This window comes from Neovison vison, chromosome 4 (genome assembly GCF_020171115.1).
Source record: "Neovison vison isolate M4711 chromosome 4, ASM_NN_V1, whole genome shotgun sequence".
Lineage (NCBI taxonomy): Eukaryota > Metazoa > Chordata > Mammalia > Carnivora > Mustelidae > Neogale > Neogale vison.
Window position 1 is genome coordinate 31,039,238 of NC_058094.1, and position 27,944 is coordinate 31,067,181.

The 27,944-nt window shown below is 35.7% G+C and overlaps 1 protein-coding gene across 2 annotated transcripts in view; it reads left to right on the forward strand.

The window, feature by feature from the left end:
* ANGPT1 (angiopoietin 1) overlaps positions 1-26,756 on the forward strand; it is a 243,518-nt gene extending 216,762 nt beyond the window's left edge. For both annotated transcript variants that reach the window (XM_044245091.1, XM_044245092.1), the window contains exons 8-9: positions 11,639-11,769; positions 24,324-26,756. In XM_044245091.1, the coding sequence (XP_044101026.1) occupies positions 11,639-11,769; positions 24,324-24,484 (292 nt within the window). In that variant the 3' untranslated portion in view covers positions 24,485-26,756. The remainder of the gene's footprint in view (positions 1-11,638; positions 11,770-24,323) is intronic.
* The last annotated feature ends 1,188 nt before the right edge of the window (positions 26,757-27,944 follow it).

The following is a 27,944-nucleotide window of genomic DNA, read 5'->3' on the forward strand; positions in this document are numbered from 1 at the left end:
CCCTGATCTATTCAACTCCAATCTCTTCTATTTTTTTTTTATTTACCTGCAAATGATATGCAAGAATTTCTGTATTGTATGATGTCAAGCAAATGAAATAAAATATTTATAAAATAGACAATAAAACTTGTTCCCTAGGCCGGCCAACTGATCTTGGAAAAGGATGCTGTGTTGTCACTGATAAGTAGTCTGTGGGCTCCAAGAACTAGTTTCTCTGCCTACAATTTTGATAGCTGCCACTAGGTGACAGTAAACCTTGATTTCAAAGAACTCATCTTGGAAGAATAACAAACTGAGGGTTTAATGAAAATTACAAGATTTATTTAATTATACTTTTTGAGTAGAAAATTCAAAATTGTCACAATGACAATATGTAATATTTATTACCCTTTAATTTATACAATAACTTTTTCTTTCTAGATGACTTACTTCTTTTCAAGAACCTTTACCCATTTCAACATAAACATCTTAAAACCATTTTAAAAAAATTATGCCAAGTATCAATAAGTATCAAAATTAAATGCATCAACTACAAATCCCATGTTAGTAGTATCATCATAACATTCAACTTTAATATTAAATATTTAGCCAAATATTTAAAATATTTGCAAAGTACTTGGATTTACCTCTTGGTGCTAACATCACAAATGCCAGTGTTGATGCTGATCTGTTTATTCTAGTGAAAGAGTCAAAAGTGCTTTTTCCTTATGTGGCTCAGTCAGGAGTTCAACTAAACAGCTGTATATAAATTATTTTAATTTTATTCATTTTTAGGCTGTCAATGAAAAACAATTTCCTTTCCCTTGCATACCTTTATAATCAATGGTAGAGAGAATTTTCTAAATACGAAGATCAGAAGTCATTATATAAAAATTTGGAGGTCACATTATTGTTATAAACTAATTATTTTAATGAACTCTGCTTTAAAGTAACAGATGCAATTAAAGATCCAGTGAATAGTTTATACCTATTTATAATCTGATTCTTAAAGTACACCTGTATCCTTAGCAGAAGAATTACATCTGAATGTTGTATGCTTCTTTGACATCTCCTAATCTAGAAGACATGCTGACTGTAAGAAACGTTAATTTAGTATTTCCTTGACTTGTTAAAAAACAATAATTTTAGGGGACGTGGGTGGCTCAGAAGAATCTGACTCTTGATTTTGGCTCAGGTCATGATCTCAGGGTCCTAAGATGGAGCCATGCGTCAGGTTCCGTGCTCCGCACAGAGTCTGCTTGGAATTGTCTCCCTCTCTTTCCCTCTGCCCTCCCACTGCTATCTCTCTCTGTCTCAAATAAATAAATAAATCTTATGAAAAAATAAAAATATAATAATTTCAAACATGCAGTTGTCTAATAGCCATAATTATTTTATTTCTTAACCTACATAACTTCACTTAAAACTACTTTCTTTAAAGTTGTTATAATTATTTTGAAATCAGGGTCTGCATTTGTTTGTTTGTCCAGCCAGCTAGCCATGAAACATTTATCATGTTGCCAATATTTCCCGAATACGATTCAGTTGTTTCCATACTTCAGTGTCCATATAGTCAATTTGGGTGTTTGTTTAAAGTGCAGATCTCTGGGTTCCATATCCAGAGATTCTGATCTTAGGATAGGACCTACGTCTCAGTTCCACCAACTACACCCAGGTGACGATGCAGAACTAACACTTTCATGACTCTAAAAGGAGATCCCATGCTTTCTGGTTCTGTGATGCTAATAGTTTAGAAGACAGAAGAAAACATGACATAGTTGACTTAAAACAAAAGTTGCAGCTTTGGTATGTTTTGGTATGTATTTTTTTTTTTAACCAAAGAATTGTGGACCTTTTAGAAAAATGATGGCGCTATGGATCCTCTCCCCAGAATAAATGGAAAAAAAAAAAGAAAAGAAAAGAAAAGAAAACTAAATTTTGCTTATATTTCTGTGTGATTCAGCTCCACATCCAAAGTCTTGTGTAAGAACACTTAGAATTAGGCTCTATTTGGGCAGTAAAGAAAAGTGGTCTATTCAGCTGGGGTTGAGAATAGATGGGATACACTGGAGGAGATTGAAGGGGACTAGAAAGACTTCATAGAGGAAATCCTTGGGGATTTGTGAAATATGACTGGGTGCTCCTGAAGCAAGTATGAAGGATAATGGCGGAGGGAGAAAAGTCTTGAGATTCCAGCAATGAGGAGCAAGGTGGACTTGCAGAAGTAGAAGAAGAAAGTGCCTTGTTAGACAAGAGCAAGTAAACTGTATGTGGGAGTTCAGTGTGCTACAGAAAATAGAGGGCCATGTTCCATGATAAGGAGCTTGGACACTAACTTATACTAATTTTGAAAAGCAATAAGCACAGTGATGATTTTGGTCAACTGAAGAATCTGCTTATGCACACTAAAGCCTTATTTGCAGAACTTATATTAACACATTATCCAAGTATAACAAGAGAAAGTATTTCCTTTTCAGGGAAAAAAAAAAACAAACCCTCAGACAATGCCTCTCAATGGTTTTCAACATTCTACTCACCCTTTCCCCTCTTTCTGTCTTCCCCTAGGGGGATGCTGGAAAGAAAATTTCTTGCTGCTCCCTAAACAGAAATTAAAATGAGAACAGATCTACCTCCCTTGAACTTGCTTATACTAAAAAAATCACCAATTTCAAACACAAGTTTAACAAGGTCTTGACTTAATTTTTGATAAAAAAGCAAACCAATAAACTTTCTGAAATGGCCATAGACCTGATCTTTTAGGCACCAGAATGGTGTCTAGTCAGTGAGCCACTGACTCTGTCAGCCGCATGTGACACTAAGGGAACTGAAAGATGTTTAAGGGACCGTTTGTATTTTTTACAGAGGTCTTAGTGCCATGTAATTCATCTTGGCACTCTTTTTTTTTTTTATGTATTCTTAGAAAATGGGATGAATACTAGAAAACTTTATTTTATTTAGAACTAAAACTAGGGAGTTAGTACAATGTGTATTTCTAAATTATAAGGAAGTATGGTTTCATTGTCACAGATCTCATGAAAGTTATTTTATATGCACAGAATAGAGTGTACGCTCAGCGTTACGCAAAGGCAAAGAAATAATAGTATGTGAATTCTCTGTTTTCTTTAAAGGAAGAATTTCTCATGAGCTTTGAACACAGGCAATCTTCTCATCATTGAGAAACACTGAAAACTATTATTTTCTTGAGTTTGAAACAGGGATAGCTGGTAGCAATGTTTCCAGTGTCATGAGCTTGAGACCTAAACTCAATTTTACAAAGTCCTACATTATGTTAATATTTCTAAATTAAGGGGGAGACAGTTTTCTGAAGTTTCTCATATTTGAGCTGCATTTTCTGTAACTGGAAATTTATCTTTCTTAATCAGCACAGATTCCCATGACCATCAATATCTCAAGCATTTTTCACACTTGTACATGATCCCCCGCCTTCATTTTAAAGTGTACCACTGAGTGACCTTAAATACAGTCACAGTGTTGTGCAGCCATCACCACTATCCAGTAACACTGGGGCGCCTGGGTGGCTCAGTGGGTTAAAGCCTCTGCCTTTGGCTCAGGTCATGATCTCAGGGTCCTGGGATGGAGCCCTGCATCAGGCTCTCTGCTCAGCAGCGAGCCTGCTTTCCCCATTCTCTCTCTGCCTGCCTCTCTGCCTACTTGTGATCTCTGTCTGTCAAATAAATAAATAAAATCTTAAAATAAATGAATAACATATCTACCTTAGGGCATCTGAAGCTAAAAAGTAAGTAAGATAGTGCACTCCTTCTTAGCATAATGGCTAATTCAATATACAGAAATTCTGCTGATTCCTCAATGATCCAATGTAGGCTGAGAACAAATGACACCAATTCAGAAAAAGAATGTGATGAAGAAACTTTTGGGAAGGAAGGATGGGATTTACAGGATGAGTTGTCTTGGTTGGTCTTTTCAAGGTTTTTTCCCAGTATCGATTATGGGTAAAGAAAGGGAAAAAAGATCACATGCTGGATTCAGCCAATAAAGTACCCTATTATATGGCAAGAGAAATAGGATTCTCAAAAGATTGGAATTTTAATTTATAAAGAATAAATATTTAAACTAAAAGATCATTATTCAGGCATCTGGGCTCAAAATAAGGTAGATTTTTCTGATTTCAAATCAGAAAAAAAATGTCCATGGGGCTTGAATTATGAAACTCAATTATAAAGTTAAAATGGTATCACATATAAGCCATCTCTTGAGATGAGTAAAACTTAAATTCTAAACAATTTTAACTCTTAGTTCATAATTGACTCAGTAATATTTATTGAATGTCTGTTTTGTATATAATATATGGAGTTTACAAAGATGACAGATGTGAATACATACTTATTAGGACTGACAATATGGTAAGGAAGAAAAAGCACATACAGAAATAATGATAAAAAGAAGCACATATATAAATAATATTACATATATAAATAATAATAGGCAAATTGAGATGTGCAATAAGAGAAGCAATTTATCTGTGCAGTGACAAGTTAGAGGAGAAAGAAGAGAGGAGGCTTCCTGTGTAATATTTGGGATTGTGCTTTTCCTTCAAGGATGGTTCATTTCGGACTTGTGAAGATAGGTAGAAAGGGACCAAATCAGTAAAGCTCTGTTCATTTAAAAGAAAAAGATGCACTTGGGCAGTCCGGAACTAGAGAGAGCAAAATGTTTGTGTCAAAGATGTTATTCTGAAAATAATATAGAAAAAATTATTTAGCTGAAGATAATTTTACTATATTAGCAAAGTCCAATATAGGAGTCAAGTCTCCTCTAAAATAAATTTATATTCTTTTCTTTATCTCAAGTCTTCCAATCTTAGTAGTTTCCTCTAGAGCTCTGCATACTAACAAACAGGACATTTTAAACATAAAGAATTTCAGCTTCAAATGCTAATACAATAAAAGGACTAAAAATCTCTCTCAAATTCTTAGTATCCAGGTAAGTTCATTGCCTGCCTTTTTACTTGGCATTCCCAGAACATTCAAATGACTGATGGAAACCCTTTTCTTTCTTATCCTTTTTTTTATTTTTTATGTTAGATAACCTCAAAATGTAATTGTTCTGTGGATTTCATAAGCCTTTAATTGAAAATATCCTCTTCATCCGTCTCCAAGAAACCATGTTCTCCACAGCCTCCAAAGCTAGTCTCTTCCACTAAAATTTTTGAGCAGTTTAGCATCTCCTGAATTTTTCTCTTACCCTCTTTCCAACAATACTAATTATTTGTATATTTCCCAATGATGCCTTTATAGCACTAAACAAATGCTTAATTTTGCTGAAAGTTTAGAACACTCTTTTGTCTATATGTGGTTTGACAAGAGAAAATTATCTTTATTTTCAGCGGAAGGTGCCACCTGTATGATTTAAACTCAGTTCTAAAAGACATGTTCTGCTAGCCCTCTTTGCTGATGGTGCCCAGCTCTTTTGAAGAGGGAGGGAGGGCGGTTAGAGCAGAGTCAACCCTGGAGCAGCAGCAACCAAGAGACAGCCGTGTGGGGAAACTCTGTCAGATTGAGTCATTGCTACTAGGCTTTGAAAGAAAACCATGGGGGTCATTTTGTATTTTCTTCAAGTGATTGTGAGAAAGACAAACTAGTTCCATATGGTGGCAGGGAGAGAGCTCAGAGCCAGAATGGGAATCTGCTGTATGAGATCTCCTCAGCTTGTCAGTCTGAAAGACCTTAAAGTTCAGATATCTGAGAGTCTTTCTACTGTTTAAAAGAGCCAAGGCCAAGCTTCAATTTGTCATACATACAACTCCCACTGCCTTGGGTAATGAAAGAGACTCGTGCTTCCCTAAATACAGTAAAGATGTAAAAATGGTGAGAAGTACGGCAGTCTCTTAAGTAGACAAATTTAGAAAACAGACTCAGGACCCTGGACTGTCTATTTTAAAGAAGTTATAGAATCACTTGTGATGATTCATAAGGTATCAGCATTTTGAAGTCTGTTCTTTCATAAAAGAACTCACAATTGTCCTACATTTATTAAGAAATATGATTTGGCCTTTGTGGTTATATAAATTTTTATAAGTGAAAAAAAGAATAACTATATTTTCTTTGAGGATGACTAGGGAATCTTGACCAATTGCAACATGCACTTATCTGTTTCATTTTTCCTGAAGATGCTAACTGAAAAGATCATAATGGCTGACATTCTTTATAGACAATGACCAAATCGTGCAAGAAGATGTGGGATTTTTATCCTCATTAATTAGGAAAAATGGGTTTGAAAAGATGAATACCATGATTTTACTTTGTGGCTGCCTTTTTGATCACATCTTCTTTGGAGTTTTTGTCTTATTTGGAGGTTTTGTTTGTTGGTTGGATTTTTTTTTTTAATCTTCCATATTTCTGTCCCTAAGCCAAATACTTTACTCTGGAATAGCGTTTGGTTTTTATCTCCCAACACATCATCCTTCATGCAAGCTGCATCTATACGAGCTGAGCACAAGAAATAGATGTCCAGGATTCCCGTGGTGTTATTTTGGGACAGTATTTTCTCTGATGACTCACACTTCAAGTTTCCTTTCACCATATTCAGATACAAGGCCAACTTTTGCCCTTCTGTATATCAACTTTTCTTTTCTAAAGTGAAATTTCATTAGCAGAATAGAGGAAGCCATGGATAATTAAAGTAAAGACATTAGAAATTAGAACCACTATTTAAAAGAACCACATAAATATTCCACTTGAGCCTCAATTCAAACAAAATTTCTTATATAATTTAAAAAATACTTGGCATTAGTGAATGGCCAGCTCTTAGTTTGCCTTTAGAAAATAACCTGCTAGAATTGTTGGCTTTTGGTCAATAATTGCTACTCTGTACTAGCTAAATAATTCCTAAGAAAGAATGAGCCCTTTGACTATTCAGATGAGGATTCCACAGAAGCATAGTTGTCCTCATATGTAAATTTCTTAAAATTGTGTGAGAAAAATTATTTTTTATGAAACACCATCTCTATTCCCCCTATTTCAATTTCATAGAAAATGACTATCCATGGGTGCCTCTTCCCTAGAAGAGCATGAGCAGCTTCCCTATGGCATGCTAAGGATATAGACTCAGGGGAAATGAGTACTCTGTATGTAAATTGCAATTTCTTCTCAGTCTTATACAATGAAAGTCCTCTAAATATTGGTCTTTTCTACTCTTGTTTCTTTTTCATTGAAATATAATTAACATATAACATTATGTTAGCTTTAGGTGTACAACACAATGGCTTAATATATGTATATATTGCACAATGGACCTTCCAGGAATGGGGACAGCACATGCAGGTATACAGAGAAGTGAGAGTGTGTTGTTTTAAGAGAACAAGTAATTGATAAGCCTGGACTATTAGATACATGGACAGGAAATAAGCAATGAGAATTGTGGGTGGTTGGGTGGTGTGGGAAAAAGTAGAGGAGGGCAAGATCTTCAAAGTCCTTGTAAATCTCAGTAAGGAATCTAGACTTTATCTCTCATGTGTTGGGAGAACAACTGAGGGTTTTTAACCGTAGAGGAACAATGAGATACAGGTTTTTGAATGAGTCACTTTGGAGCATAGATTTTAGGTCAAAAAGGAAGGAGGAAGACTTAAGGCAGTGAGACCAGTTGTCAGGCTTCTGTAATAACTCAGAGAAGAGCTGCCAGAACTAGAAGACTGAGCTTCTAATGTTGATTAAAAGGATCTGGAAAAATGTCTCTTCTTACTTACAAACTATAACACAGAGCAATAATGAAGATCATAGAGGTAAAGGTCAGGAAAAGATTGTTCTACATGCTTGCATACATACTTAGAGATATATATGAAAGCACCCTTAAACTTGTAACAATTGATGATATAGTCATACAGTAACTTCCAAATGATGTTGGAGAAGAATAAGAAGTGGCATGGAAAAATGGTCATACAATTACATATGGAAAGCATGGTATAAAGAAATCTTTTGCGTATGATCTCATTTTAATATGTATTTGTACATGAAGACAAATTGTTTTGGAAGGTGTAAAACTCATATAAGTTACTACTTCTAAAGAGATAGAAGAGACAGACCTGTGGGCAACTTCCTGTGCATTGTTCAAAAATTTTATAGGAATATGATCAGACATTATACTTAAAATATATATATACTTAAAAATAGGTACTATTAGATAATATTTTCAATTTGGAGTGGGGAAAAAAATGGACAAGACTAAGTGCATATACACCATAATGTCAAAAGTAGTTGTATTCAGAGATGATTTTTGGGTTGCTGTTTATTTTCTTCCTTACGCTTTTCTCTACTTTATAAAGTTGTATTTGGGTATTCCAATTGCCATGGTAACACAAAAAAAAACCATTGTAAACTATAAGGCTTATGCGATAACCCTCTTGTGAAAGGATTAAAGTATGAAATATATCCACCACATAGTAGTTACTCACTTAATATCAACTGAACATTTGTGCTGAAAATGAAGCTGTAGAAAACAATGTATTCTGGAATCTCTTTCCTCATCAATGAACTTAAAGCTGCTATAGAGATAATGGTTTGACTTACCTTTTGAAAAAAAAAAAATAAGGAAAGCCATCACAAATCATAGAGAAGCCAAGAATCAGAGTTGGAATAAGCATCGCTCATCCAAGAGCACCTGTGGGCTAAACTCAGCCAGTCCCATAGGAGTGGAGATTTCAAGCCTGCAGACTCACAGCTATTTAATTTTGGAATTGTTCATCTTCTTCCCCCAACTGATTCTGTGTTCAACAAATAAGCAACTTTTCAATTACAATTTGGCTTTCTGTGTGAAACTCTCTCTTAGAAGACCTGATCCTGGACCTCACAGTGTCTCAGTTTTTACTGTAAATGGAGAACTGACAAAAAGCCTCCTTAGCTTTGCAAGTGTGTGTCATCTCGAAAGGCTGAGAAACTGGTCAAATCTGAAAGGTTGTAAATTCACCCAGGTAACTTGTCCCAGGTTCCCACTGGTGACCTCCCATCTTTCTTTTCCCTGATGAAACCCACCCACATGTGGGCTGAAATGTAACCTGTAACATATAACCTGAAATGTAAATCCACACAAAAATTCTACAATTTTCTATCACCAGTGACTTTTAGCCTGCCTCTCAGAGTCTTAAAATACAAGCATGTGTATGATAATATAGCTTTAGAGGTTTCCTTCAACTTACTGTTAACCACAAGTTCTATTAATCATTGAAAAACAACAAAACCTGAGTAGGACTTAATTGTATATTTTGCTCTGACTCAAAAATCTCTGCAGATTATCTGTAAAATGTTTTGGCAGAGCATACAATAGTACTGTTATTTGCTTAAACTAATACCAGCTTCACAAAATAATAGGGAGACCTTTACATATACTTAGGTGCAAACACAAGTCAAATATATATGTGAAAAAACAAAATCCAAATATTAATTGACCTGTATTATTGATGTTTAATAATAATGTAAAATTTGTTCAGAGCTGGCCCAGGTCCTAGTAGTGTCTCCCTCATACAAAGATATTAACTATTTTGTGAATGGATAAGATTCATAAATAAGACTCAGGCACAGAAGTGGTAATATACATGGATATGAAAGGAATATTGCTGGATGATTTTGATGAATGAGAACCATGTTAGGTGGAATTAAAAAGAAGGGTAGAGTCTCAACCAGAGAAGGCCTTGAATATCAAAGTGACACTTCTGACAACCTTAGTTTAGCTATTCTGACCCCTGAGTAACCACTGAAGGACCAGAGCAAGTTTGCATTTGTTCGAAGTATCCAGAGGGCTGTGAAAGTGGAATATAGGATCAATAAGAAGTGACCAGACATCAGGGAACTACTGTTGGCATTGATCATGATTTGTCCACTAGTTTTTTTTTTTATATAAACATATATTTTTATCCCCAGGGATACAGGTCTGTACCCCTCAATCGCCAGGTTTACACACTTCACAGCACTCACCAAAGCACATACCCTCCCCAAAGTCCATACCCCACCCCCTTCTCCCAACCCCCTCCCCCCAGCAACCCTCAGTTTGTTTTGTGAGATTAAGAGTCACTTATGGTTTGTCTCCCTCCCATCCCATCTTGTTTCATTTATTCTTCTCCTACCCACTTAAGCCCCCATGTTGCATCACCACTTCCTCATATCAGGGAGATCATATGATAGTTGTCTTTCTCCGCTTGACTTATTTCGCTAAGCATGATACGCTCTAGTTCCATCCATGTTGTCACAAATGGCAAGATTTCATTTCTTTTGATGGCTGCATAGTATTCCATTGTGTATATATACCACATCTTCTTTATCCATTCATCTGTTGATGGACATCTAGATTCTTTCCATAGTTTGGAGCACAAAGTCAGGACTTTTAAAAGTCTGTTCCGCTGAGGGACATCACTCCAGAGGCTAAACCGGGGTGAAGCCCACGCAGAGTCAGCGTGGCCTCGGGTCCCGCAGGGTCACAGAAGGATCGGGGGTGTCTGAGTGTCACAGAGCTTGCGGGTATTAGAAAGGGGAAGCCGGCTACAGAGACAGAGCCGACAGTAAGCTCCACTAGTTTTTAAATTCTAGACCAGAATTCTTCAATATGCAAAGAGTAGTATGAGATACTAATTGAGAATATAAATTCCTAGGCCTAGTGCAAAAGCCTTTTCCACAAATAACCCGATTATTTTCTATATGTGCAACTGTTGGAGAGTCTGTGATCTAGGTTAATGTAAATTTTATATAAGAAATGTTTCTAGAGAGTAAGGTAGGTTAAGTTCTTTGAAGAATGCCATAGTTGAGATTAAACAGTTGGCATTTTGAACATAATTTTAGGGATAAACTAGAATGTAAGCCCCTTATGGGCATGGCTCTTTGTCTGATATATCTTAAGTACTTAGAACAATTTCTGTTGTATAATATATGTTCAACAAACATTTGTTCAGAGAATGTATACTGATTAAGAACTTGGATTTTAAAGTCAATCAGCCAAATTCCAGCTTATTTATCTCCTCTAAATCTTAGCATACTAAATTGGTATATTGAGGCCTAGATGACAAATTTAATATAAAATTAAATTAAATAATAACTAGAAAGAATTTAGCAGAGTGTTTGGCACAGAGCAAGTCCTCAATCAATGAGAATTATTATTACTATTGCTATTAAGAGTAATGTTTATGACATCATCACTATTCAATCACTATTATTGAATAGTGATGATGTCATAAACATAACATTAACATAATTATATGCTGTAAATATATATATATATTATTATATGCTGTAATGACACTCTACAAGGTATTGTATTTTCTCTTTGGAGATTAATACCTGTGGTAATAAAATAAGCCCATTTTCCTTTTGTGGATGGTGCACTATCAGAGAACCATATGAGTTTGTATATGCATTATGAAATAAACACCAAGCACACAAGCCATAGAGAATTTTACTAGGATTTAGAGTCCTTTCTTGCCTTCTCTCTCTTTCTTTCCTTCTTTCTTTCCTCCTTCCTCTCTCTCTCTCTCTCTTTCTTTCTTTATCAGGTCTTAAAGTAGTTTGTTAGAAGGGTTGAGTACAAAGAAGGGAGAAAATTATGAAAAAGGCAAAAATTCAACAAACTGGTCTTCTGGGTTCTGTTATTCTGTTGGATGGCTTATCTTTTCCTTTTTTTTTTTTTTTTTTTTAAATTTCAGGTTGTATTTAAAGGGTCACACTGGGACCGCAGGAAAACAGAGCAGCCTGATCTTACATGGTGCTGATTTCAGCACTAAAGATGCAGATAATGACAACTGTATGTGCAAATGTGCCCTCATGCTAACAGGAGGTAAGTCCTATGGGGCCGTTCTCTAAGTTATGTTTCATTGGTTTGAGGCTTGAAGTTTCTTATCTTTGAGAAAGAACTGTGATCTTCTGGTCAGGAAACTTCAGAGCAAGACCCTAGAGATCATTTTGTTCTGCCCACTAATCTACCATGTGCTCTTGTGCAAGACATTGCTAGCATATTTATAAGTTTGCCTCCTCCCCCAGTGTCTACAGAAGGGGCATGCCAGACTTGGTTCTGAATACATTCTTTAGCTTCTTAAAGTGCCAGTTATTCTGCCTTCTAAAGAATCATAATGATACCCATAGTGGAATGAACAACAATTTGGGAATTCAGCATGTGGAGTTGGGGGGATGGGTAATCCTCCTTAAAAAGTGTTTTACAACTGCGTAGTAGAATTCATTGGCCACTCTGTTGAAATGAAATAAGAATAGAGAGGTATATAGTTAGATCTAAAGCCATAAAATTCAGACCAGCTACACTAGGGCTTTGCGTTATGTGGTATTGACTTCTGCAAGACATTTGAAGAAATATCATTAAATTATATTCTATCACTGAGTAAGAAAGTTAATCCTTTTTGAACTTTTTATTATCTTTCCAGCCTTCTGATTGTGTCAAAGGGAAATTCTCAATTTGGTGCTAGCGTATCTGTAATGTTCTTTAGCACTTACTCAATAACCACTCGATAAACTTTATAGCAAAGAAGGAGCAAACCATTTGGCCTCAGGCTCAGGGCCTTGGTTAGACAATGGAACCTACCTAAAATTAAATTAAGTGATTTTGTTTTAATCTTACTGGGTTGTATATCTACCTTTTATTATGGTAAGGGGTACTGGTTTCTTCCTTAAAGGAGTTATTTAATCTTTGTGTTTTTAAACTATTCACAATATTTGGTATATAACACATTATTGATTTAAAGTAAAATATTAATTAAATATTAATAAAAGTTTTAAGTGGATAATAGGAAAAATCTGTGAAGTTGATACATGACTAATTGGGGTTTGAGAAACACTAAGCTAAAACCCAGTGGCAAGCAGTGTAGCTCAAGTATGTTATAAGCTCTGGCAAGGAAGGAGTTGGCACCAAACAAAATTGTAAAGGAAACTTTCTTTCCAGTGTTTCTGCTCTCACAATTTCAGAACTCTTTCCCTCTCTTAATGGAATAGCAATCATTCCTACCATCAGCTGTTCTGATTCTCCTTCTGTATTAATCTACAACAGAGCATATTTTTTTTAAAGATTTCATTCATTTATTTGACAGCACAAGTAGGCAGAGAGGCAGTCAGAGAGTCAGAGAGAGAGGAGGAAGCAGGCCCCCCGCTGAGCAGAGAGCCTGATGCGGGGCTCGATCCCAGGACCCTGGGATCATGACCTGAGCCAAAGGCAGAGGCTTTAACCCACTGAGCCACCCAGGTGCCCCAACAGAGCATATTTTAATGGCAGTAAGGAAAAAAAAACCTCTCAAAATTGAGTATTTTCTTCCTAAAATGTGATATTACTACCATTATTATTATTATGTATTTTTATATGTTATTGCATAGATTGTACTATCTCGTTTGAGCTGGAAACCAGCTCTGTGAGATAAGCAGGGAGAGAAACTCTAATCTCCACTTTGTACATAAGGAGAATAAAAGCAAATTAATGCTCACCATTTTGTATTTAACATCTAGCACGTTAGATGCAGCACATAGAAACTCAATTAAAAATACAGTGCATTAAAAAAATACAGTGCATTAATGAATGAATAAGCAACTTGTAGCCCTTGAAATCACTTTCAAATTTTGTAGCCAATGAAATGTATCATTAGGTTGATATTTTCTCATCAGTTAGCAGAGCATGGAAGAATATGGAGAGGTGATTTTGAAGAAATCTTTCCACCTGCATTCCATCCACATGTCCTCTGTTACTACCACCACCAAATCACATCCCTTTGACCACCATGCTTATATCAGTATCTTTCCAACATGAGACCAGCCCTAGTATTATCAAAGCCAATCTGTTGTGATTCATCCTCTATCATATACTTCTCCCTATACTTTAAAATGGTATTTTGACATCACATTTAACCTCATCAAATAGGTAAAAAGTCCTCTATATGAAATTTTATGATCCCCCTTCCCCCAACACAGTTGTTACAAATTTAGAATGTTTTCCAAAAATCATACCCAAAGGTTAGGTTTTAAACTTTTTTTTCCTGAAAGAAAAGTTTTCTTCTCATTGCCTCCTTGATCCCATAAATGGAATTGTCAGCAAGTTTATACAGAAACAAAAGGACTTTGAGTGTCTAATTTCCTGCTTGTTTTAATATTGAAATATGCTTCAATTTATCCACATCTATTTCTACAGATAGTTTTTTCTTACCCAATAAATGTAATGCATGAAGTAAAATCTTTCAAATGTTGCCTTAGAAGAGCATTCCAATATGTTCATATTTCTGTCATAATAATGAAAATATAGAGCAAAAAAGCAAAGAGAAGAATGCACCTCTTAGTTATTGATGAGAAACCTTCATTGCTCAGATTTATGATTTTATTTCTGCTTCAAAATGATTGAACTTTGTCATGTTCTTTCACCCATAATCATTTTTGGACCTGCTTCTTACTCACCAATAAACACATATGTTGGGGAGAGAAAATTTCTACTTATTGCTTCGACTGGAATAGTCTAAGTCAATGTGTTTTTGTAATAAACGCCATTACCCTATCAAATATCCTTTTGAAAGAATCCAGGCCTTGCAAATCTGTTCACTCTGCAAAGCTAAAATGTGGAATTTAGATAGCTAAGAACTGGAGAACGTAAGGGTGAATGTCAGTGACAGTCCAGGTAACTTGAGTACTGCCTGGAACTTATATCCTACTTAGCTACTCCCCACCACCAATACTTATTCTGTCATATTTTCCCTTAGAACTGTTTTCTTCATCTAATGATTTTTCCTTTCATTTTTTTAATTTATATTTGAACTCGCTGCTATTTAAAATAGTTTCTTTTAAGCAATAAGATTTTATACTCTTTGAAACTAATAATTCATAGTTTTCTGTCATCATCAATTAAAGCTTTGTTTTATCTTGTTTATTTATATATAGTTTCCTTTGTTTCTTCTGGGAGAAATTAAAGGTAAAGTAAGATTGATTGCCCGCTAACTGTCCTAAATAGTTTTATGCAAGTACATGGAGGGAATTTGGTTGGAGAATGTGGTATCATTGCCACCCTTATCTGTCAAAGACTGAACAACAGGAGATGAGCTTAATTGAAAGCAGAAGGTATTTCAGCTGGGCATAAGGTCAAAATAATATTTTGATCTTTCTCTCTTATTGCTAATACCCTAGCTTCTTAACTTCTTTCTATCAGTGTAACATATTTTTAATAAGTAACTGTTAAGGATCAACTGTTAGAGAAATAAGCAAGACAGAATAGAATGTGCATCTATTGGAAGAGACCCTCCACAAAAGAATAAACAACAAATAACACAATTTCATATCATAACCAGTTTCAGAGACAAAATACAACATGTTATGGAGTTATTGGAGGATGGAGAAGTGAATTCAGAAGGAGTCTCCAGGAATCAAGTCCTTCTAGGGAGGGTTGTGCATTTCTGGTTGTGGACATCTTCAAGAAGAGAATATAAAGCTATTTTATCTAAAAGAGCTTGCTTAAGCTTGTTCCTGCAGTTGTGGGTCTAGATAAGAATGTCTCTCACATCTTCTTCTGGTTCTGTGACTCTGTTTTCCATGTACTTACTGTGGCTAAAATAGTAATATTATTTTTCAGTGCATGGGTTGTAATTCATAGTACATTGTAGAGTGGAGAGGAGGTGTGGGGGCTGAGAAAGCCATTTGCATCAATAGAAATAGATACATGTTTTATACTTCCTGTCCCAGAAGTATATGTACTTATTCCAACTTACCAGAAAGCAAGCAAGTTTTCCATCCAATTTAAATATTGAATAATTTTCATGTTTTGTTACATATTTCTTCTGAGACCAAAGCATATATTTCAAGGTCAAATTGCCACATACATCTTTTATGCAGCCACCCCTTAATTAATCGTTAAATAGAGGTGATTTGTCAGCACAGATTTATAAGCCAGAAATGTCTTTGCTCTATGATGTCATTGACCTTAGGAAAATTTGTAAGTTTTCTCCTTAGGTTACCCTCTATATGAAGAATATTATGAAAAATCTATATACTTCAGTAGTGGGAGGGACAAACTTAAGAAATGGTTGTAGGAAATATTTTTAATCCTCTAACACAATTCCCACTGTGCCCTCCTGAGCCCAAGGAAAGGAATCAGTTTCTTTTAAACACAAAAGTTTTATCTGCTATTTAACATTAAGAAAATGAAAATCCAATCTCATTCAGTGCATGTTTTTGTTAATATGGATTTATTGTCTACAAAAACAAATATGCATAAAACCTCTGACTCCAAAATACTGACAAAGAATAACTTTTAGATCTTCACATTCAAAGCAAATGCTACATTCAACGAAAACATGGTTTTTGGTAGTAAATTAACATTCTTCAAATAACTATTTCTAAGTCTATTCGAAACTACAATTACTAAAGGTTGCTGACAAAACAAAACAAAACACGGTATTACTTTACATTCCTTTCCTTACCTTACTTTTCTTTCAACACAATTTCCACATTTAGTGTGTAATATAAAAGCTATGTAAAAATGTGACCTAACCTTCTGCAAAAAGAATCTGTTGTGGTAGAAACTCCGATCCCTTTTCCCACGCATAAACTATGTCAGCCGACAGACAAGACTTTGCTAAAGCTAACAAAGGATATTTCTCAGTTCAGCCCTAAAAGACAGGATAAAGCCATACACATAAATTTCTTAGTACACCCTACAACTCACCAGATGCTAACAGCAGAGAGTTGATAAATGCTTGCAGAAGAGGGTTGATATGGCCTGCTATAGAATCTTGAAAAAGACAAAAAAAAGAAAGAAAGAAAGAAAGAAATTAGCAGCTTCTCCACTAGTGAATGATGCTGAGTGACAGGATCTTTGGGAAAATATGATCATCTTAGAGTTTTTAATAATCCAGGAAGGGTGTACTAAGCATTGTCAGATAACTCATATTCTCCAGGTTTTAAAGCAAGAAATGTTGAGAGAAAAGACCCATATGGATAATTTAAGATTGACCACAGTAATACACATTGCATTACTTTATTTCAAAACAATTTATTTTAGTACATAATCCATAAGTCTGTTCCTCAAAAATGTATGTTGCAGGAACTTTGTGCTCTCTACTACTATATCCTATGGTGCCTGGCACGTAGCACGTGCTCAATAAATACTGGTTGCATGAATGAATATTTTATCACAGACCTTGAAAGGGCATTGCAGAATCACAAAAGATACTAGTGAGAATACATAAAAATAAATCAATTCGAGTATGAATGTGACTGTTTGTGAACTTAGATTGAAATACGTAATTGTATTGGGTCTCCTGGGTGGCTCAGTTGGTTAAGCAGCTGTCTTCAGTTCAGGTCATGATCCCAGAGTCCTGGGATTGAGTCTCGCATTGGGCTCCCTGCTCTGCAGGGAGCCTGCTTCTCCCTCTCCCTCTCCCTCTGCCTGCCATTCTGCCTACTTGAGCTCTCTGTCAAATAAATAAATAAAATCTTTTAAAAAATTTTTAAAAAAGAAAATACATCAGTGTATATACAATATGTACCCCTATATATACAAAATATATATGTATACTTATATATACAAATATGTACACACACGTGAAACAATACGGTGAATATGAGGATTGGGACTAAGTTTTGAGAATACCTAAACCCCAGAAGACTAAACTCCAGGGGGCGCCTGGGTGGCTCAGTGGGTTAAGCCACTGCCTTCGGCTCCGGTCATGATCCCAGGGTCCTGGGATCGAGCCCCACGTCGGGCTCTCTGCTCGGCAGGGAGCCTGCTTCCTCCTCTCTCTCTGCCTCTCTCTCTGCCTGTCTCTCTGCCTCCTTGTGATCTCTGTCTGTCAAATAAGTAAATAAAATCTTTAAAAAAAAAAAAAAAAAGAAGACTAAACTCCAGAATTGGAAAAATTTGAGCTTTAGGTTCCTGACTTCCAAATAAATATGAACACACTAAATACAAAGTTTAGAATTGATTATGTTTCCATATAATTATATTTTAATATTTACTATAATATGTTTTCTGAAGTACATTTTCACTTATTGGAAAAAGAGGAAAGAATATCAGAAAATGTCTTTAAAAAGGTAAATTTGGAAAAAAAAAAAAAAGTGAACCAGAACTTACAGGCATATAACACAGGGCTGCCCCCAAAGGTTAATAATTGACAATGGCTGAGAAATAATCAAACACTTAATTGTGGGGCATTTTCCTCTAATAATATTATAGCAAATATTTATTGCAGTCATATGAACAGGCATTTTTGCTTTATCCTAAATAGTTTATATTTAATAACTTACATGAACTACTTACCTTACCCTTTGAACTCAGCACCACAATAATGTTTTTGGCAAGAACCGAGATACAGAAAACTTAGATAATTTGCCAAAGATCACAAAATTAGCATCAGGTAAGATTTGAACACAACCTCCAGAGAAGCCATTGCTTTATCCACTCCTTCTCCTGCCTCTGTCAAAATGAATGGCGTTAGACAACAGTGAGCTCTGTTTTACTGTTTGCAGCAGACGTTCGCAAGGATTTCTTCACTTAAACATTCAAAGTGAAATGCAGTGCAAGGGAGGGAAGAGACAGTAAAAGAATAAATACCTAAAGGTTTTCAGTGAATTCAAGATTCCTCGCCAGGATCAACAACTTTTTCATCTTTGGAACAAAGAGAAGAGAAAGGAAAGAAAAGCGAAGTCCTTGGCCTGAAGGGGATCTAGTATGAGATGACAGAGGGAGTGCAGACCTCTCAGAGAGGTCTCTTGCCTCCCGCATCCACACAAGACCCTTGCAGCTGGTCCTTGAGGCTAGTTGTGGATTTGGCCAACTCCGTATACAGGAACTGGGGAGGTAGTTTTTCGTAATGATCCCACAGATAGCAGTAGCACCGATCAGTTGTGTTCAGCCTCATTCTTTGCAAGAAAAGAGCCAAATCTTATTTTCTGCGTAAGTTGTTTTGCACATTGCTAATTAGAATGCATGCCTTAGAAAATGAAAGAAACCCATAAAAACAGATACATCTTTTCATTTTGCTGTACTTTTTACCTTACAAAGGAAGTGTTGAAGGACATTTTGTTTAGGATCAGAAGAATTTGAGAGTTTGGTTTCCTGATTTTCAAATAAATTTGAACTTCCTGAGTACAGAGTTTAGAATCAAATTCCTACTCTCTAGACAAAGTTTTATTTATTGGTGATAAAATGTGAGTTTTCTGCTTCGAAGATAAAGGACTGGAATGACTTTTGAAGGCCTGGAGAGCCAAGGATAGTTAGTACAAAACTAAATTTTAATGAGTTAAGTGCAAATGAGTTAGAAACATGCATCTCAGATTTCTTATTAAAATATATATGAGGTTACAGGTTATAAAGAAAAATGCTTGGCAACATACATCTCAGCAGTTTCCAGTCTTTAAACACTTCAGACATTTTATCAGTTGTCCCAATGGCGGATGGAAGCTGCTGGTTTCTTCCATCCTTTGCTTGCATCATTGAGCTGGCCATGTCTATTTTTTTTTTTCCCCGAAGGAAAGTAGAAAGTGGAAATCCCTCTGTTGTTCTACTGCATGTGTCAGAGGAAACGGAGTACCTATTTGCACACATATAACTATTTTTGCTACCTTGAAGTTCAGAGTATTTTATAAAGACACTATGACCAAAATTGTCTTGAGAAATAATCAATCTTTGATTTTGTGTTGTGCCATCTTAAATCTTCCTCATTATTATCATCAGATATTCTGTGATCGTCCTCAGTGTGCATGGCCCACTGGTCTTAAGACAGTCAAACACATTAAGGTCTTTGATTTCCACATGATGTCAAAACAAATCATTGAAAACAGTTATTCCAGTCATATTAGGTATTTAAGTGCCATTGTCTTTACAGTGAAAACATGTACAACTGTACTCATTTGTCATATTTTTGTCATATTTCTCTAATAAACCCTGCCAAGTGAATAAGGAGATACATTTGCACTGATGACCTGGTATTCATTATTAAATCATATGGTGCCCCCACAAGATCGAACGCTTCTTGTTCCCACCCTAAACCTTCCATCCCATTTCTTAGATAACTTACACTAAACACTTATTTTGGATTTTACTGGTTTGAATAGTCAGTGTGTCATTTTATTTGATCCATACAACCATGCTGCAAAAATGGCTGATCAGACATTTATAAAAACCACATCATAAGAATGTGGAACCAGATGCCTGTGTGACCCTTGGAAAATTTCTTTACTCTTTGAGCATCAGTGTGTTTATTACAGTACCTCCCACATCAACTAAGATTGTTTGGGGGAAGAAATGAGAGAATGCATATAAATACTGTAGCACAGTTCCTGATGCATATTAACTTTTTAATAAATATTAGATATTATTATTATTATCATTACTGTTTAGGATGTCTCGATTATTAATTGGTGCAGTCAGCATCAAAGTCTAGGTTTTCTAATTTCTTGTCTGGTGCACTGCAGGCTCTCCATTGCCCACAAGAAAATATCTAAAAATAAAACAAAAACCTCTGTGTTCTCCCTCCTGTTTATTTTGTTAGCCCTATGTTCTCCAACCCCTTACCCAGTGGCAGTCCAGCCAAGTCAGGCTGCTAATAGACACTTTCTCCTGCTCTCTCAGAGCACATTCTGTGTTCAGAACTTCTTTCTGTTCAGTGAACTCACATCAATCTTCAGGACATAACTCGCGGGTAAGTAAACCTTGTGGACCCACTGACGGGACTTTCTGCCCATTTCCATAGATTTTGTTCATCTCTGTTTCACAATCATCTCATTTTGAAACAGTTTATTGTCTCTCTCTCCTACATAAAACTGTGCACTCCTTAAAGCCAAGAATTCTGTTTTATTCCACTCCAACCTCTGTATTTATCTGTTACTTAATATTTGTTGAATTGATTCTTCATTATTTTTTCCCCTTCCTTTTGCTGTGCAAGATGCTCAGGATGGCTTTGGCAGACCATAGTTATAGAATGAGGGCTCTAAATAATACTTGGTTAATAGTCAACCTGATAGATCTGGTTCCCTGGTGAAATACTGGTTCTTATTCCTAGAGAATGTCTTGCTTGCATCTGATGATGGTTAAATAGACCAGATAAACTCTGAAGTTTTCTGTAAACATTGTTCAACTTTGCACTCCTTCAACAAGACTGCCTGCTTCTTTACCTTCATTTCCTATGAGTTTCCCCCTTGTTCATGATATACCAGCTACATTGATGTTCTTTAAGTTTCTAAGGACGTCAAGCTCTATTTCTTCCTCGTGGTATAAGTACTTGCTATACTCTGCTTAAAAGAATCCTTTCCTCATCTTTACACAACTGCCTCCCTCTCATCCTTCTGTACTCACTGAATATCAGCTTCTTCTGTGCATGTGAAAAGTCGGGTAGGTCCCCTGTTGCCCTCCTTCAAATCTCCTTGATTTCTTTCTTTCTTTCTTTTTTTTCTTTCTTTTCTTTTTCTTTCTTTCTTTCTTTCTTTCTTTCTTTATTTATTTATTTATTTATTTTTATCATGATTTGTAAGTATTTTCCTTATTTGCTTATTTTATGTCTATCTCTCACATTTGAAGTAAATTCCATGAAGGGAGGGCCCAGGCCCGTCTGGTTGAGTATTGTGTAACAATAGTCACAATCATACATATATAAATAATACATATTGAATAGATAAAGAAAGAACAAACAAAATAATCATGGATGTTATATATTGGGGTGTCTTATCAAATAGAACTTTTTAGTAAACTACTTCAGACAATTGACTCCTTACAGAGAGAAACAGTCAATATCAGTCAATCTGTCAATAAGCCTGTAGTCACTCCCAGTCATTTGTTAAGCAAACTCTGTTAGGTGCAGTCCTCAGTACAGGAGATAGACCACACCATTCATTACATTGTTCTTAGGGTTATGAACCAAAGACTATGTGATTTCATCTTCAGACCTTCTCAGCTTGAGGCTTCTATTTCTCTTGCTAACTCTGACCCAGCCGTATGGTCTTCTTTCAGTTTCTCCAAAATGCCTTTCCCCGTGCCACAAATATTATCCCACTTCACTCAATTAGAAAAAATACCCAATATCAATTTATTGGATTTTTCTCACATGCCCCTACGGTTTCTTGACTCTTTGCTAATCTCATCGATAGTTTCCCACTGAATGTGTCTTCAGCCTCTGCCTTTTATTGCCAGGCTGCTTTTGGCAGCAGACCTCTGCCTTCCCACAGTCTTCCAGAACTCTTGTGGACTTTCTCTAAACCAAACAAAAACACACACTTTTTTTTTTTTATAATTTTTTTTATTTTTTATAAACATATATTTTTATCCCCAGGGGTACAGGTCTGTGAATCGCCAGGTTTACACACTTCACAGCACTCACCAAAGTACATACCCTCCCCAATGTCCATAACCCCACCCCCCTTCTCCCAACCCCTCCCCTCAGCAACCCTCAGTTTGTTTTGTGAGATTAAGAGTCACTTATGGTTTGTCTCCCTCCCAATCCCATCTTGTTTCATTTATTCTTCTCCTACCCACTTAAGCCCCCATGTTGCATCTCCACTTCCTCATATCAGGGAGATCATGTGATAAAAAACACACACTTTTACCTTGAACACTGAGAGTAACTTGGAGGATCATTCTATGATTTGTAGTAGTTCCTAATAATAAAGTAGCTGCATTTCCTTCAGAGACCATGATGGATATTTGAAAGACTATGAAAGGCTCATTAACATGATGGAAGCGTACCTCAAGAAGGTCAGAGAAAAGGAGGAGAAAGTTAAAATACTGGAGCACTCAAATTGGATTTTCATTTTATCCTTTAGAGTCTTTAAGGTGAATAAATTCCCTAATATCAGAATGCTTTTTGTAATATAAATAACACAATTTTTACTAGTTATACTTACAATTTAAAGGAATTAATCTTATAAAAAAATGTGGAGGGACACCTGGTTGGTTCAGTTGGTTAAGCTTCTGTCTTCAGGTCAGGTTGATCGATCCCCACATCGGGTTCAGCAGGGAGTCTGCTTCTCCCTCTTCCTCTGCCTCTCCCCTGACTTGTGTGGGGCTTGTATTCTCTCTCTCTCTCTCTCTCTCTCTCATAAATAATTAAATAAAGTCTTCAAAAACGTGGAATTTTATGGTTCATCCTTCCTTGCCCAACAAGAACCTTCTTGTCCCTCCTGTTTTGACTGCATTAACATCTATGTTGTTTGCATACAGTTGGTAAAACAGCATTGGAGACAGTCTTTCCAAATTCATCAAACATACCTTATTGTTCTCCAATATAAGTTGATAATTAATTCAGCTTGCTTTGCCTCTAGTATGACTTTATAAACACAACCTTGCTGTGTTCATCTTCCAAAACTGAAAAGTGAGAACTAACTTTTCTCCATTTTACTTTTTCTAGTTTCTACAAAATGATGCTCATGTTACAGTTTAACATCAGTTGTACAGCTTTCTCTTTCTTTAGCTATTAGTCCCTTAGGTATAACTCTGTAATCAAAGAGAGGTCAACTGTATCCAAATAAAAATATGCCAGAATGTCTCTGGCATGAATCGCTCCCTAAAGATTTCAGTAGTGTTACTTCAGGAGACAGAGGAAAAAGTAGTATGTTTTATCTCAAAATCTAAGAAACTTAATTCATTTAAAAATAAAGTACTAAGTTATCCTTACAGAAAGCTGTGCAAGCACAAGATCTCCGTATTACTCATCAAGTTGTTTTCCTTCTAACTAGGTTTTGAAAGACCTTGAACAGTCACAGGAAAAAAAATAATGCTCTGTAGGAACTGATATGGCTACTATTGATGAACACTTCCCATATTGCTATAAAATATAGGGAGAGCACAGTAATTCAAATTTAATTTGAGCATCATAGTCATTGCGCAGTATCCAGTTAATTTCAGAAGCAGCTGTGGACCAGTTCTTGGCAAAATTATGAAGTAGATGGAAAACATTTCTTTTACCCTACTTAGATGTCAGCTGTCTAAGCTTCTGAACTTCTTCACTAATAATTGTTCTATTCCTAATAGCAGACTGAAGGCAGCCTGCCCAAGGGTATCTGCATTTTACTTGCCCTACATATAAATCTATGTCTGAATTAGATCTTATCCTGAATCCCAGGAGCTTTCCATCATCACAATGGGAAACGAGTCCCACCAGAGTGACCCTGAAACTTGCTTTCCATGAGCGCATTCCTCTCTGTCCATATATTGCTTAAATTGGATGTGATTTAAGATATTTCCACTACCAAGAAGCATTTTATTGAATGCTTTTTATTTGCAAATGATCATAGAAAGTATAGAAAGACACTCCAGAAACTCCATAGAAAGAAAGTCCACCTTGGTTAGTGCCATGAATTTCCACATGTTCAATATCACTTTTAATTGTTTCTTCTCCTTCTTTTCTCTCTCATTATTAACTCATTTTTCAGGCTGGTGGTTTGATGCTTGTGGCCCCTCCAATCTAAATGGAATGTTCTACACGGCCGGACAAAACCATGGAAAACTGAACGGTATAAAGTGGCACTACTTCAAAGGGCCCAGTTACTCCTTACGTTCCACAACGATGATGATTCGACCTTTGGACTTTTGAAGGCATCATGTCAAAAGCAGTGATAAAAGCAACAGAGAAATCTGAAGAAGCTACCAAATAAGAAACTGCTCGAAAACTTCTGAAACAAATGATAGTGTCTCCCTTCCAGCCACAAGTGGCAGTTATGTGAAGTCACCAAGGTTCTTGACTGGATTTGGAGCCTTTTGAGTTCACCAGAGTCTCTCGATGAGGTTAATTGTGCTCACATGGCTTGACTATGGAGAATGCCGCTCACTGTCATGTTTTAAAAAGGGAAGAAACTGTTCAGTTCACTGTGCTTCAAACTACTACTGGATCTTATTTTAGAACTGTGGTAGCCAGGTGATAAAATGGTTTATGTCATGTAAAAACTGAGAAGAAGGAAGGAGGAGAAGAAAGGGAACAACACAAAAGGAAGAATATACATGAAGAATACAAACAGGGCTGCCATAATCCTTTGGAAAAGTCTCACACCAGTGCAAAGGTGTTATTTCTATGCAAACCTACTAAAAATCAGTCTATACTGTTGCGTAATTTTGATAGAAGTCTAAGAAGAATAAGCATTGCCCTCTAATGGATTCCAGAAGCCTAACTCTTGAATCATACTTACTCCTTGATTTCAGTTAACCCATCCTCAAATGTAAATTCCTTTTTGCTAAACCATGATGAATTGTAGTACATGGAGAAGAAATAGTGTAAGGTAGAAACATCCTCCGTTTACTCTTTGTTTTTTTTTATGCAGTTTTCAGGAAAGTAATGGGCATAATCAAGTGTGGACATATGAAATAAGAAATTAACCCCCTATGTGACAGTTTTCACTTACTTTAAAAACTGACTGATATACAAATATATTTATAGCGTGAGTAAAGTTTAAAGAATGTGAAATATACCATCATGCTCTTAAAACAATATACGTGCATTTACTATTTCCTTTGATATTATACATGAAAACAGTATTTTTGAGTATATTAAGTTGGAGTAAAACCAAGGAAGCTGGAACAATTCATTTTACAAATCATCTTGTGTGTGTACACTTAAGTGTAACTTCTTTACTTTTAAAATAATGATTTCAGTTCTTCATTGTTATTTCATGCTAATTTAATTTTTGCCAATTAACTGAAACATGCTTTCCAGATTCACCCTGTTCCAGTTTCTATGAGAGATACACTTTGAAGTCTATGAAAAATAAAGGAAGAATTATAAATATCACTGTATATAGCGTGTTTAGTTCCATGGTAAACCTAATAGCTATTTGATCTGGAGTGCAAATAGTCCTTCATTGATGCAAATAAACCTAAGTTTTCAGAGAAATCTACTAAACTATTTTATGAAATACATTATTTCTTCACATTTTTCTCTCTCAAGCTCTGTTTTCAAAGGAAATATCTGATTTTTAAAAAGCCATTTAGTGGAGAAAATTTTCAAAACTCTGTATTAAATAAACATGAGGAAAATACACAAAAAGAGAAAATTAGTCAGTCACCTAAAAAGTTCTGACTGTTAGCTACTATAACTATCTTAATGAAAATATTCCTATGGGATGATCTATTTTAAGTGAATTTGGGGGTACAGGTTTTGTGGCAAATAGAAGGTCCTACAGTGTTTTCTCAAAAAGTGCTTTCTCTCTCTAAGTGTAGAAGGTTACTGTAATGAAGTATTATTATCAAAATGTGAGTTACTATATGAAAGTGGAAATATACATTAGGTGTCCTTTCTTAGAAAAATAAATTTTTTCAAAGCAATGACACATATTTCCTCCATTTGAGAGAATAAAGCTATTCCATTTTTAAGAAAATATTGTTAAAATTTACCACCACATCTTTGTGTTTATGGATTTGTATACAACCCCATTTTGCCTTACAAGTGATATTTGGTGATATTACGGTCTTTCCATTCTTGGTGACTCCTTCATAGCACTGTTTAGCCTCTCCCTCTAAAAACCTTCTCAATTGTTTTTTTTTAAGTGAATGAAAGTGAGTGAGTGTTCTTTTGTGTTCCTACAGATTTTTGTTACCAGTCTTTTAATAAGAAATACTACTTCCCAACTCTTATTACAAAAATAAAATGAAATAATGAAGAAAAAAAAAGAAAGCATGATATTTACTATTTTGTTATCTGGGTTTGAAAAATGAAATATTATTTCCAATTATTTATAATAAAGCAGTATAAAATGTTTTATGACTTCATTATGTGCATTGTGTAATGCCTGCATGTGTGTGACTGTTTAAAATGTGTATCTTTTACATTTAATTCTTTCAGGATAAGATAATTAGGTATTAGGATTTCAACTTTAAATATTTTTTTCAACTTTAAATTTTTATCTCAATAAAATTCATGTGGTTTCTATGCCAGTTTCTTCACATCAGTCACAGCTTTATTTGATCTAAATAAAATTGAAAATAATGTATTTGTGCAACCTCATCTCATTTTAAATAAATGTTTTACAAATTTTATAATTAGATATCTATAAAAGTATGGGATCATCTGGGGGAAAAATCTACTAAATGAACTAACACCTCAATCTTTGAAAAACTTCCAGTCTGGGATGTGATAAGAAAGCTTAGCTCAGTTAAAATGGTAGATCAAAGCACTGGGTCTTGGTCCCACATCTCCACGGTATCATTCTATGTCCCACCAGTTATTAAATGCCATATTATCCCATGACAATTGACAATAATTTCTGGGCACTCTGAATTGGAATGAAGAGGATGTGTTGAATACTTGGGATTCATATAAAAGGGAAGGAACATAAAGGAAATGCTACCAGCCCCTCAAGCCTATTATCCTATCAGTGGTTTTATCAGTTCAGTCCTTATTAAGGAACTGTCTTACTTTTTCCCTTGATTCTGTGCCTATTACCATCACATTGATTTGACAATTTATTAACTTCCATCTACATGATTAGAAACGATATCCTTTCTCCTGTTTCCTGCTTCTATTTACCCATAGTCACACAAACTTATTCTTAAAGCCAGACTTCTGAGCACACTTCTTCCATGCTCAAAACCCTTCAGTGTTTCCTCACTACTGCCTAAATCTGAAATAAACATGTCAGGTCAACCTCGTCCTGCATCACCAGATAGCTTCATTCCACCTCCTCCATATTTCAGTCAAAATGAAGAGGCCCCCGTGGTGGACTAATTACGAATATGACCCCCTAGTCCTTCCTCTCTTGACTCATGCTCTTACCATGTGACTTTGCAGTTCATCCCATAGAAAGGTGATGTCTATTTCCTTGTTTTTCTGAACGGCTGGCTTGAAACTTGCTGTAGGCCAGAGAAGGCAGAAGTGCTTGTGTATCACTTGTGTGAGCCTAGATGTAAAGAGACATTCAGCACCACCCTACCTTGGCCTGGAAAAAAAAAAAGGCCAGGGAAGCCCAAGGGAGGATTGAGGATCACAGGAAGCAAGACTGAGTTTACCAGCTGAGACCACCCTCATCCAACCAACCCCCAGCTAACTCAGCAGATGATCCCCAATA